The sequence below is a fragment of the Vigna unguiculata genome, chromosome 3, assembly GCF_037176805.1.
Source record: "Vigna unguiculata cultivar grain cowpea cultivar isolate G323 ecotype 2 chromosome 3, ASM3717680v1, whole genome shotgun sequence".
Taxonomy (NCBI): domain Eukaryota; kingdom Viridiplantae; phylum Streptophyta; class Magnoliopsida; order Fabales; family Fabaceae; genus Vigna; species Vigna unguiculata.
The window spans coordinates 6324330-6338528 of record NC_140794.1 but is presented as its reverse complement, the minus strand read 5'-3'; the positions used below and the strand labels follow the sequence as shown (position 1 = coordinate 6338528).

Below are 14199 nucleotides of genomic sequence, written 5' to 3'. Positions count from 1 at the left end.
TTTTTATACAAAATTATAATTATTATAAATTTAAATATATATTTTTTAAAATTTAATTGTAAATAATTTTTATTTATTTAATAGATAATTTTTTAATCAAAAAATTGTTAAGTTTAAAAAAATAATTAAAAAACAATAATTAAATTTAGAAAAATAATTGTGAATAAAAAAATGGAATTCTGTAATCTTTTACATTAACCATCCATAGAAATTAAACTCTAATAATACCTTTAACAGATAAATAATAAAATATATATTTAGTAGGTGATGATATTATAATATTATTTTGTTAATATGAAAAGTAAATTTATATTTATTAAAAAGAAGATGGAATAAATGGAGAAAAGAAAAAGAAAATAACCGTTTATGAATGAAAAAAATAATTGTTAAAATAAATTTATAAAGAATATGTAAAAATAATTATTAAATTTTAAAAAAATTAATAAATACTTGTATTGTAAAGTATAAATTAAGAATAAGAAATCATAAACATACTAGAGGAAATCATTTTTATATATATTTATATATAGTTAGATATATAGTTATAGATGATCAAATTAGAAAATAACTATAGATATCAAAATAATACATCTTTTTATATATAAGTATAGAAGATTATAATTATGAAAGTAAATATAAATAATTTTACAATTTTATTTTAATTTTAGAAAAAAGGTTCAATTTGATAAACGGTCAAATAAAAACTATCAATTTTAAAAACTACACTTAAAGGATAAAATTAATAAAGTAATTATTTTAATTAAAAAATGATTATTTAAAAAATAAAACTAGAAAATAAATATGTATTGGAATCCCTTCATAGTACAGGGAATTCGTTTAATTATTTATGGACTTTATCTTCTGTATATGGTCATGATTGAGTAATATCTTATATAATGGCAAAATTTCCTGAACATGTTTTCCAAAATTATGATGATGCACAACTCTTCACCCTTAAATCGAGACCTAAACGTTCCCACCAATTAATACAATTTCACTCTATCTACGAAAACAAAAAAACAAGCTCTAAAGACAAACCTTCATCCTCAAAAAAAAAAATGGAAAAGTGATTTCAAAAATCAACCTCATCTTCTTATCCTCAATTGGAGAAAAAAAAAGTGAAAAGTGATTCAAGAGAGTAACCCTTTACTCTCTTTAGATTTCCATTATAAATTTTATTTTAAGGTTAAATATGTTTTTATTTTCTTAAGTTTCACCGAAATTTGAAATTAGTCACTCTTTGAAACTTTATACCACTTTAGTCACTTATCTTTAGAAATGCATAAATTTAGTCTTTTTAACCAAATTTTGTTAAATTTATTTCACGTTTCAAGCGCATTTCATGGTAATATTTGAAATGTTAACACCTTTTAACATATTTTTTTTCTTTAATATTAGCTCAAATATTATCGTAAATCACGTTTGAAATGTCACATAAATTTGACAAAATTTGATTAAAAGAACTAAATTCACATATTTTTAAAAATGAAGAACTAAATTGGTCTAAAGTTTCGAAAAGAGACTAATTACAAATTTCACTGAAACTTGAAGAAAAAAAACATATTTAACCCTTTATTTTAATATACTCAATAATTCCACATTGCATAATAGTCAACATTAAAAGGTAATTTAAATAAACTTTCTCCTCCAACTCTCCAAAGCCTTTTAACAACAAAACTGTGAAAAAGTTACAAATTTCAAATGATCAATACTTCAAATAAGATTATTGACCTTAACAATGGCTCAATGAACTTGAAATCATAACAACAATAAAAAAATAATAATAATAATATGGTACAACTATGAGAAGTATAAAATGTAAGGAAAAAACAGCTATTATCTGTTCTTAATATTATATTTCATAGTACTTCATGGAAGATAAGCACAAAAACGGAAAACAAGACACAAGATGTTATTCAGTTTTAAATTACAACACAAGACATCATTGTCATGTTGCACTGTTCTGTTCTATTCTAGTGTACTATGCAAAGGCTTACACCAGGACCATGTTAGATTTATAACCTTAATCAAAAAGGATTTGCTGAACGCTGCTTCTTACCGGCACCTTTATTACCCTGTTTCTTGTTACCACCTTTACCTTTCCATGTTCCAGTTTCACGATCTCTTGATGGTGCTGAATTCAACAAATGCTTCACGTTGAGTATGCCATTTCTAAAATGACCTTCACTCAACTTCAAACCCTTGTTTTCTGGCTTGTGCTTTACAGCTGATCTTTTACTGCTACCACCAAGCTTTCCCCCAAATTGTCCCATAATCAAACGCTAAAAGTCAGTGGTACATATCATACATGAAAAATGTTAGTAAGAGACCAACAAAAAATCACAATAGGGCACAAAATAAAAGTGGGGAATGATAGAAACTAATTACCTCTTGGAGCATTTTTTGCTCCCTCTCTTTTTGTTTCTTCATCATTGGTCGAGCCACACTTAAAGGTAATCTCTGATTCTTGGGGGCCTATATATGATAAACATAAGAATTTTGTTTCCAGAGAATCTTGTAATAGTATTTGCATTGGCACATGATGATCAAAATAGAATATAAAAATATTCTTCACCTTTCCACAAAGAGAAACAATTTTTCTATCTTCAATCTTCTTGCGTTCTTTCCATGTCATATGTGAGTAACCTGCAAAATACGATAATTAGCAGCCATTATGAGAAGTAGCTGCACCATCTGGACATAATGGAAAGGAAGAAAACACCAGGTGAACTGGGCATGGTTACCATAAATTTTCAGCTCCATCCACTCAAAATTAAAATAAAGGAACAAACATTTTCTAAGAAGCGTCCTTATATTCCATAAACAATGACTATCCTCAATAACACTTATACAACTGGCTATCAACTATGCAATTCAATCCTCTAAATCATCCTGGATAAAGAAGATTTAGTCATTAAGTTACATGCAGCCCTGGCCTACATGTTACAAGAGAAATTGAACCCTCTGTCACGTATCCTAAATCAAAAGTTTAGGTTGAATAGTTTCAACTAAGAATAACTTATGTTTTGCACAAAAAAAGAGGAGTCTTTACACGGAAAGCAGAACAGACCAGAAGGAAGAAGATATGAATTCCCATGAAAGTTAATTCCTTGAGTAACAAAATTAAGAATTTTTAAAAGTTACATACTCTTCCACGAACTTCCAAATCCACAAACCAAATACTAATTGAAGCATACAATCACAATACATAATTTCCTTCAACAATACAATGTCACCTGTTCAAATGACACTAAGATTCTAAACTATGAGATCAGTGTCAGCCTACAAATTGATACAGTGCTTTAAAATCAAAGAGTTCAGCAACAAAGTATGCATTGCGCAGCAGCATCAGAGCAGAGTAAAGAACTGCAATCTAACTATATAAAAATATAAATATTATCCTAATAAGCAAGAACATAGTCATTAACTTTTCATAATCCAGTGTTTTCTATTGGATTAAATATTCAATACGCATCAACAACAGAAAGCAGATTCAAAGAGAAGATACAGACAAGATTTAAGTAAAAGGAAAAGAAAATAAAAATGAGAAGGAAAATGAACATTACTAAAATTTTCAACATCTTTCATAATCTTCCTTATATCCATCTCTTGGTCCTGCATATCCGTAGGCTCTCGAGAACTATGTCCTCTAGATTTTTTCCTATTCTTGTCCATCTTTGTCATCCCTGCATTCAAAAGGAAGGACAAACGAGATTTAGGGGAAGAGGATACAAGTCCCTGACTACATCATATTGTGAAAATAAAAGATAGCTCGAATCGATCTTGAATTTAGTCTGACACAATGTTACAAAATCATTATCATTCCCTCTAATGCAACAGAGACACGATTAAAATTTCTTCAACTAATGTTTCTGTCGCAACCGGAATCGCGACGGGAAGGCGAACCAGAAAAAGAAAACGGGTTTAAAAAGAGATTTGGAGTCGCCACCATAGTTATTCTGGAAAACTATGGAAAACCATAAAAGTAAAACAAGTCTGCAAAAAACCAGATTTTGGATTCGGGAGTCGGTTACGCGTAGGGAAGGTGTTAGCACCCTACCGCGCCCGCCCGAGGGCGGTACCTTTAATTAAAAATGCAAAATTGATGTGGTTTTCAAAATATTAATTTTCCCAAAAATAATAAGACAAAAATGCTAAAAAGAAACAAAAATATTTTTTTTAATTTTTTGGACCCGACAAGGATTGACCTTGGTCCTACGTATTCTCATTAAAAATGAGAAATCAGGGTTACATAGTTCTTTAAAATATATGAGAAACAATTGAGAAAATCATTTGATTTTTTGGAGGTGAACCTGACAAGGACTGGCCTTGCTCCTACGTATCTCACGGTGGAGAATCAAGGATCACGTAGTTCTTAGAAAAGGGTATAGTTGTTTGAAAATGTTGATATATTTGTATTTTGAGAATTTTGTATTTTTTTGGTATTTTTGGATTAGTTGAAAATATGTGTCACACGACGCGAGCGATCGGACAGACACTAAAAGGGAAAAAAAACTATTTTTGGTATTTTGAAAATGAGTGTCACACGGTGCGAGCGACCAGACAGACACAAAAAGAAAAAGAAAACTATTTTTGGATTTTTTAGATTTTTCCATTTTTTTTGTAATTTTTAATAATTTTCAAATATTGGGTTTTTTGAAATAATAAATAAAAAAATGGAAAACGAAAATAAATGAAAAAAAGAGTAAATAAATACAAGAAACAAGAGGTACAAAGCAAATACAACAACAAGCCCAAAAATAAAAGACAAAGGAATGGGGTGCATCACATGTGGGAGGTGCATGTAGTAACAGGTGGGGTGCAGTAAATAAAGGGGTGTGCTAAGGAAACACAAAATGGAGGTGCAGGAATTAAAAATGGGGGTGCACGAAAAGAAAGGAGGAGGGTGTGGTTGAAGTAAAAGAGGGGTGTATGTGGTAAATCCTAATAGATCCAGATCCAAAACAGGAGGGGTGAAGCTGAAAAAAGGGGGGTGCACGGAGAGTGTTCAGCCCCAATTTCCATCCTAACTAACCCTAATTAAAAGCTTCTTCTCTCCACTGTGCGGCAGCCCCTTCCCCTCGACACCACCGCAGCTCCGACCTCCGGGACCACGCCTGCACCGCCTAAATCAACGGCGACGATGCTGACCACCGTCGCGAGCCCCGCCGGCGACGACATCGCTATTCGATTCACGCGCCCCTGCACCAACGTCCGCAACGCCCACAACGTCTTCCCCAGCGCGTTCCAAACAGGGGTTGCACCGATCCCCTTCACGGCCGCAAGGTTCAGCTCGCCGGAGGTCGCCGCAGGTCGCCGTCAGCAGCTCCAGCCGTCGCAGACGCCCACGTCGCAGCCATTCATCTCCAAACCTTGATCCACTCCTTCCGCATCAGAGGAAAAACGCCCTAGACCCCGTGACTCGCTGCCATCGTGCCACCGTCACGCGACTACACTCTCGTTCAGAGCTTCAAATTGCCGACGGCCTCGCTTCTGATTTCTTTGTTTCGATTGGGTATATGCGATTGGGAAAAATGTGAGGGTTTGTGTGCTGCTTGGGGTTTAACAGAATATGAAAAGTGGTGATGAAGTGCGTATGCTTGATCTTCTGAGTGCACAGGTTGAAGGTGACGGTTAAGGAAATAGGTTCAGGATGAAGGTCGGAGGTTGTTGATGGTGGACAAAATGTGTGTTTCGTTTTTGAATATTCCAGCAACAACAATCATCACATACAAACATATAACTAGGTTCAAATAAAGTTAAAGCATCGTGACGCTTACCTCCTATCTTCGTTCACGCTTACCTCCCATCTTCGTGCAGTGATTTTGGCCTCGCATTGATTCTTTCCTCACCTTGGCTGGCTTCCCTTCTCTATCTTTTTTCTTTCTGTGCTCTCACCGTGTGTGCTCTTTTGATGCTTGGAAGTTGTGTGTGTAGGTGGAGAAGGGGAGAGTGGGGCTTTTGGTGTTCACATGAATTGATGGTGTTTTCTCTCAATTCCGTAGAGGAAGAGAAAAAGTAATGAATGAATTCTCTCCGGTGGTTCTCTGTGGATGGGTTTTTTTTGAAAAAAAAAAAATGGAGAAGATGAAGTCCCTTCTTTTTATTTTTTAGATATGTGATGGTATTAAAGGAGAAAAAGGAGATGGTGAAAAAGTGAAGGTTACGTGTTGAACCGCTTTGTAAAAAATTGATGGATTGATTTTGGTTGTAGCGTGTAATGGCTAAGGGAATAGGCCGTGATGATTGGGAAGGGGCGTGGGTTCCCTTTTTAGGGTTGCAGGGTTGCAGGAGAGATTGGTTTTTTTGAAAAGGTGCATGAAAAAAATAAAAGTAGTGGTTTGCTTGTGGGCCCGGATGTGATTTAATTTTTTTTTTCAATGAAAACCTCTTTCTTCCTTTTTTTTTCAATTCGGTGCAGGTGAGTAATGAATTGGTGAACCATTAGAAGGAAGAGTGACACGAGTCACTTCTTGAATGGAGGAGAATTGGGGGGGGGGGGGGTACGAATAGAAAAAGAATATGAGGGAAATATTGGACTATTAAACCATTAAAGAGGAAAAAAGAGATTCGTCACTTTGTCTTTTATTTTTTTATTGTATTTTTATGTTTTCTTTTTTCTTTGTTTTTCTTTTACTTTTTGCTCTTTTTTCAAATATGTTTTTTTTTTCTTTTTCTTAAAAAAAATGAAAAATAAAATAAAATAAAATAAGATAAAAAGATGAAATAAAACAAAGTAAAATAAGAAAAAAGAAAAAGAAATATATATATATATATATATAATAATAATTCGGACGAAATTGGGTGTTAACAGTTTCAAAAATTACATCATTGGTTTCCTATACCAATTTTCACAGCAATATTGGGCATTTGCTGTGAGACAAATTTGACAAAAAAACCTTGAAAAAATTGGCAATGTTTAGGATCGATTAAAACACACTTTGTGGATTTCACAACCAAATAGGCATATATACTATATCATCCTTCAATTCGGTTGTCAAGTTAGACAAAGGGAACGAAAGGGAAGGAGCAGTACGAAAACGAGAATAACAATTTTACCTGTGACTTCGTCTAGGATGGGTGAAGCCAAGCTAAGTGTACCGCTCAAGGAGCCGCTATGACAAAAATCAGAATTTTGAAACCCTATTCCTACTAAGTGTAGATCGAAAAAATGTTACGCAGAGCGATGATCCATTAACAAAATGAAAATCAATGAAATAAAATAAATAAATAAATAAGCGAATGTAACCTTGAAAAGCTTTTCGCAATTGCTCACTGTCTTCCGATGGAGCAGGAAAATTAGGAGGAACCTTCAACGTCGCCATTTTCGCTCACGATCTCTGTCCCCAAGACAATGCGATATGATGCTGAAAATTGAGAGGAATGTGAGGAGTTGTTACCTTCATTTATACCAAGAGAGAGCACGAAACTATTGGCTTTTGTAATACCTCAGACAACACATTGTCATTGGAAAATAAATTAATTTACTTGATTCTTTTTAAAATATTAATATATCAAATTAGCATTTGGCTTTATAATTCTTTCTTTGGTATTTATTGATATAGATAACACATACTTATAATATTTAATATGAATAAAAAAATATATAAAATATTTTATAGAAATAATTAGCATTTATTTTCTAAAATGTGTCTTATAATAAGAATAAAAGGGATACTATTTTAATACCATATTAATTGTTTTTTAAACAAAATATTGAAAATCCTGACTATTTCTTTATTACATCTTTTTATTCGTGAATTAGTATTAAATATCTATTAACTTTATTAATGAATAATTTATGAGGGATTTCATAAGGGTAACACCCAACTTAGTAAGATTTACTTAATTAATTTAAAACATTACATAGTTCACAAAAAGTAACTTAAAACTTCAATTTAATTCATAATAATTCATCAATTAGGACAATTTATACAATATGCAAAATATATACATAAGGGAACTACTCTCTTGACAACCATCACTTCAACTTAATTCATAAGAATTCATCAACTAGGAGGATTTATATTAGGAGTGGCAATGTGGGTCGATTCGGCCTGTTTAGGCCCGACTCACATTTGACTCGCAAAATACGGACCGTCTCGTCCTGCGTTGTATCTTAATTGTGAGCTGAAAAGTTTGATCCATCCTGCATAAGTGCGGGCCCATGGGTTTGCGGTCCAGATTGCTTTTTTTTTTTTAATTCTTATGATAAAACTTTTAATGTTGAAAAATTTGGGAAACCTTAAGAAATTCACGAAATTAAGTAAAGACTTTTGGAAGTTTGATGATAAATTGATAATTCAACATTTTTAGCATATTTATATTCGTACTATGACATACACAATGTATTATTTAAATTTTAACACATTAAAAAATACATAATACTTATTTTTTCTAGTTATACAAGAATTTGGAACTTTAATGCAAAAGTCCATCAAAAAAAGTAAAAAAAGTAAGGTTAAATTACTCTTTTAGTCCCTCTATTTGTCAAGTAATATCAGTTTGGTTCTCAAGTTTTTCGTTATCTCAATTTGGTCATCGTTTTCTTGAAAATGATTCAATTTGGTCATTGCCGTTATTTTTTACCAGACAATGTTCAAGTCAACGCCATGTGTTAATTTCTGGTTTTTTTTATTTTTCTTTAATTTTTTTATTTTGTACACATGTCATTTCACAGTTGTGCCACGTGTCATTTTGGTCTCTATATTTGTTTTTAATTTCAATTTAGTCTCAATTTTTGTAAAAATTAAGCAATATTGTCCCTTCTTAAATTGACACTCAATTTAATTTTTTTATAAATCCTGTGATGATATTCTTAATAAAATTGACATTTTTATTAAATATTTGTGAAAATATTTTTAAACAAGTTTTTTTTTAGTTTTATTATTAAACAAAGTTAAACCTCAAACTTAATTTCAAAAATTAATAATTTTGTCATCATATATAAAGGCACCAAGTGTATCATATTATACAAACTTAGTGAAGATTAAAAATCAAATAACTTGTCACAAATAAGTTTAGGAACTAAATTTCAAGTTCAAAACAAAATCAAAATCTAATGTTTTGTATAGAATTTAAAGTTAATTTAAAATATTTAATAAAAACGTTAATTTTAGTAAGAATATCACCATAAGATTTATAAAAAAGTAAATTGAGTGTCAATTTAAAGAGGGACAATATTGCTTCATTTTACAAAAATTGAGACTAAATTAAAACTAAAAACAAATATAAGGACCAAATTGAGTCATTTTGACACATGGCACAACTGTGAAGTGACATGTGTAAAAAATTTAAAAAGATTTAAAAAAAACAGAAATTGACACGTGGCGTTGACTTTAACACCGTCTAGTCAAACTAACGGTAATGACTAAATTGAATCATTTTTAAGAAAATGAGGACCAAATTGAGACAACGAAAAACTTGAGAACCAAAGTAATATTACTTGACAAATAGAGGGACCAAACGATTAATTTAATCAAAAAGTAACTAATATACACAAGTACATCTTTTTTTTATGCAGGCTTGCAGGCCGCGTGCTTCTGCGGGTGCAAGCCTGCAGGTTCACCACCCTGGCCCGCCCAGCGTAATTTTTGCGGGCCTGTGGGCCAGCCCGATGGGCCAGGCCCATATTGCATCCCTAATCTATACAATACACAACCTAAGCGAACTACTATCTCTTGACAACCATCAACAGACATATTGCTTTACAACTCTCCCATTTGAACTATCATTTGCTCACTATAACATAATTATTGCAATTCATATTATTAAAATTAAAACATGGTATAATCAAATTATTTTCTTTCACATCAATTATCAATTAAATATAAACAAAGTATGGCTAAAATGGCTACAAGGTTGGATAATCTCCCTTTCACACAGTATAACATGGTAAATTCGATATTTGGAAGTTTGGTCAAGCACTAAAATTCTACTATAGAACCTCTTTCAACTCTCTCAACTAGACATTTTTCTCTATATGAGTATGATTCTAGCAGAGTCAGAATAATCTCCTTAAATCCCCTCAATACACCACCTAACATAGGTTCAATATGGTATTTCCTTCTTGGAAATCTCTACATTATCCTCGTCTAAACAATCAAACATAAACAAATTCTCAATGCAATTCCATAATATATAGTTCATACAATACATTTAAATTTTCAATCATCACTTAAACTCAATTTAAACATGTCATACTTGGATATTTTGAAAAAACAAAATAAACATTCAATTTGAAAATTCCCTTACTCATTGAGTGACACCATGACTCGCCCAACGAGTGGGTACGACAAGAAATTTGCCCAAAATTTGCTCAACGAGTATGTCTATCGCGAATAAGCCACTGAAAGAAATTTATTCTCCAATCTCGCTCGACCAGTCTTATCTTGCCAAGCAAGAGAAATAACAGAGTCTTGCTTCTCTGACTTTCATAAACACTTTTCACTTAGGAAGTAGATCCCTCACCCAACAAATGAGACTTCTCATACCTTTTTGACTTGGTAAATTACGCAAACATAAAGCCAAAAAATTAAAGATAGACTAACCTCCCGCCATTATCATTGTCACAAGAATCCTTTTAATTTCAAACCCTCACTCTCATAAACTCTAATGCTATAGTATACAATATATCATAGAAAAGAGTTTGATTACCAAAATCGCAAAACACCTGTAAAATTTATAGAGTTATGCCTATCACAATAATTGCTATGATAAATTGTTGCAAATTTGGTGGGATTATAATAAATCTACTGAATTGGGATGTCACAAAAGTTATTGTTGAAATCTGATTAACATCTCATGATATTGTCTTATAAATTTTTATGTGTTTTAACCTAATTTTAATATACTTTTTAAGATATATAATCTATCTATCTATCTATCTATCTATCTATCTATATATATATATATATATAATTTAATATTTTGTGTCCATATTTTATAATTTTAATTATAATTTTTATAATATAATTATTTATTAAATTTTTAAAAATTAGCAATTTTCTTTTTTCTTATTTATAAATAAATATTTAATTATTTATAATAAAAAAGTATTTTTCATTTTTGTCATGTTAATTATTCTTTTTTTAAAATTTAAATAATTATTTATAATAAAAAAATTGGATTAAATATGTTATTGGTTCTTCAAGTTTTAATGAAATTTGGAATTAGTCACTCTTCAAAACTTTCGACTAATTTAATCATTCATCTCTAAGAATGCATGAATTTAGTCATTTTAACCAAATTTTATTAAGTTCATATGACGTTTGAAGGATATTTCATGGTAGTATTTGAATTGTTTACACCGTTTGACACATTTTTACTTCAATGTTAACTCAAATATAATCATAAAATGCGTTTAAAATGTCAAATAAACTTAACAAAATTTGATAAAAAGGACTAAATCAACGCATTTCTAAAGATGAAGGACTAAATTAATATAAAATTTCGAAGAGAGACTAATTTCAAAATTCACTAAAACTTGGGGAACCAAAAACATATTTAACCCTAAAAAAAATATGCAATATTATTTATAATTAAATTTATTTTAATATCTATAATTATTTACACTTTATGTTTTTCAATTTTACTCTTTTAATTTCTATTTTTAAAATTTAAAATATTTATAGATATTTAAAATTATATGCACAAGCGCAAGAGAGTGCATTTACGCTGGTTATAAATAATTGTGTTTATAATTATAATAAAGTTGTTTAAAACAATTTTTTTTAACTTTTGGTCATTTTTGTTCAATCATATCAATGTTATTTGTGGTACATGGTGATAACTGAAAAGGATAAGAATCAAATATTGAATTATTATAGCGGTTATTTTTTAATCTAAATATAAATAAGGTCATTTTTGTTTTGTGTTCAAATAGGTCCCAATTTTCGTCAATTTTGTTCAATTGGGTCCTTTTTTGCTAACACCGTTTAAATCATTAACGGCCATGAACAGTGACTGCCACGTGTCACTTCCTGGTTTTTTTGAATTTTTTTTATTTTTATTTTTTTTAAATTTTTTTTAAAAAATTTTTTAAATTTTTTTAAATGTACACGTGTCAACCCAGGAGTGTGCCACGTGTCACTTTGTGGTTTTTTTGAATTTTTTATTTTATTTTTTTGAATTTTTTTTGAATTATTTTTTAAATGTCCACGTGTCAATCTAGTAGTGTGCCACGTGTCAAAGTTAATATTCTATATTCAATTTGCTCCCTATATTTGTTATTTTTGTTCAATTAGGTCCTAATTTTTGTTAAGATTAACCAATTTGGTCCCTATAGAAGATGTGACCAAATTTAATTTTTATATCAAATTTATAATGATGTGAATTTTAATATATTAAATAAAGATATTTAATAAAAAATATGAATTTTAATATAAAAATTAAATTTGGTTTTAATTTGGAGAGGGACCAAATTGGTTAATGTTAACAAAAATTAGGACCTAATTGAACAAAAATAACAAATATAGGGACCAAATTGAATTTAGAACATTGACTTTGACACGTGGCACGCTACTGGATTGAGGACATTTAGAAAAAAAAATTTAAAAAAATTTAAAATTTTTTTAAAAAAAATTTAAAAAAATTCAAAAAAACCACGAAGTGACACGTGGCACACTCCTAGGTTGACACGTGTACATTTAAAAAAAATTAACAAAATTTAAAAAAAAAAATTAAAAAAAAATAAAAAAAAATAAAAACAAAAACAAAAAAAATTCAAAAAAACCAGGAAGTGACACGTGGCAGTCACTGTTCATGGCCGTTAATGATTTAAACGGTGTTAGCAAAAAAGGACCCAATTGAACAAAATTGACGAAAATTGGGACCTATTTGAACACAAAACCAAAATTAGGACTTGTTTCAAAAAACTTGACGAAAATTGGGACAAAAAGGTATTTTAGCCTATTTTTAAATAAATACAATTTGTATCTACTACTACTTTAAACCTTTAAACGTGCCCATATCTTTTAGTAGGAATAGGGTTTCAAAATTCTGATTTTTGTCATAGCGGCTCCTTGAGCGGTACACTTAGCTTGACTTCACCCATCCTAGACGAAGTCACAGGTAAAATTGTTATTCTCGTTTTTGTACTGCTCCTTCCCTTTCGTTCCCTTTGTCTAACTTGACAACCGAATTGAAGGATGATATAGTATATATGCCTATTTGGTTGTGAAATCCACAAAGTGTGTTTTAATCGATCCTAAACATTGCCAATTTTTTCAAGGTTTTTTTGTCAAATTTGTCTCACAGCAAATGCCCAATATTGCTGTGAAAATTGGTATAGGAAACCAATGATGTAATTTTTGAAACATTAGTTGAAGAAATTTTAATCGTGTCTCTGCTGCATTAGAGGGAATGATAATGATTTTGTAACATTGTGTCAGACTAAATTCAAGATCGATTCGAGCTATCTTTTATTTTCACAATATGATGTAGTCAGGGACTTGTATCCTCTTCCCCTAAATCTCGTTTGTCCTTCCTTTTGAATGCAGGGATGACAAAGATGGACAAGAATAGGAAAAAATCTAGAGGACATAGTTCTCGAGAGCCTACGGATATGCAGGACCAAGAGATGGATATAAGGAAGATTATGAAAGATGTTGTTTCATAACATTTTTATTTTTTTCAACCAGACAAAATATCATCAATAAAATGTGACCTTTTATTTCAATCGATTTTAATTTTATTTTCAAAATTGAGTTAAAAGCATTTATAATTTTTAGATTCAAGATTTAAAATAATATTATGTTACTATCAAGTTATTCTCACCATCAACAACAGTAAAAACACAGTGCTCACTTTTTTTTTATACAAAATTATAATTATTATAAATTTAAATATATATTTTTTAAAATTTAATTGTAAATAATTTTTATTTATTTAATAGATAATTTTTTAATCAAAAAATTGTTAAGTTTAAAAAAATAATTAAAAAACAATAATTAAATTTAGAAAAACAATCACTTAAAAAATAAATTTGATAAAATAATTATTTCAATTCTAAGTAACTTTTATTTAAAAAATAAATTGTAAAATAATTGTGAATAAAAAAATGGAATTTTCTTTTATATACATGTAACATCATACCAATATAACTTTAAATTAATTTACCTTGACATAGGATAAATCTTTTACATTAACCATCCATAGAAATTAAACTCTAATAATACCTTTAACAGAAATAATAAAATA

The 14199-nt window shown here is 30.1% G+C and overlaps 1 protein-coding gene across 2 annotated transcripts; it reads right to left on the bottom strand.

Moving 5' to 3' along the window:
• Positions 1 to 1819: 1819 nt before the first annotated feature.
• On the bottom strand, positions 1820 to 6107 carry LOC114178086 (uncharacterized). 2 transcript variants are annotated; one of them, XM_028063785.2, is made up of 5 exons: positions 5804 to 6107; positions 3567 to 3686; positions 2576 to 2646; positions 2389 to 2475; positions 1820 to 2282 (listed from the first exon to the last, which is right to left on the bottom strand). In XM_028063785.2, the coding sequence occupies exons 1-5, from the start codon at positions 5835 to 5837 to the stop codon at positions 2028 to 2030; spliced, it is 567 nt and encodes a 188-aa protein (XP_027919586.1). In that variant the 5' UTR covers positions 5838 to 6107; the 3' UTR covers positions 1820 to 2027. The 2 variants fall into 2 exon arrangements, with proteins under 2 accessions (XP_027919586.1, XP_027919587.1); XM_028063786.2 differs by having other exon boundaries at positions 5781 to 6067.
• Positions 6108 to 14199: the final 8092 nt, after the last annotated feature.

Bases quoted from the DNA above. Each gene is read 5' to 3' on its own strand.
- LOC114178086 (XM_028063785.2), bottom strand. From the start codon at position 5,837: ATGCGAGGCCAAAATCACTGCACGAAGATGGGAG. The intron at 2,647-3,566 runs GTAATGTTCATT...CGTATTTTGCAG, and splicing joins GAAAGATGTTGAAAATTTTA to GTTACTCACATATGACATGG. The intron at 2,476-2,575 runs GTGAAGAATATT...TATCATATATAG, and splicing joins TTGTTTCTCTTTGTGGAAAG to GCCCCCAAGAATCAGAGATT.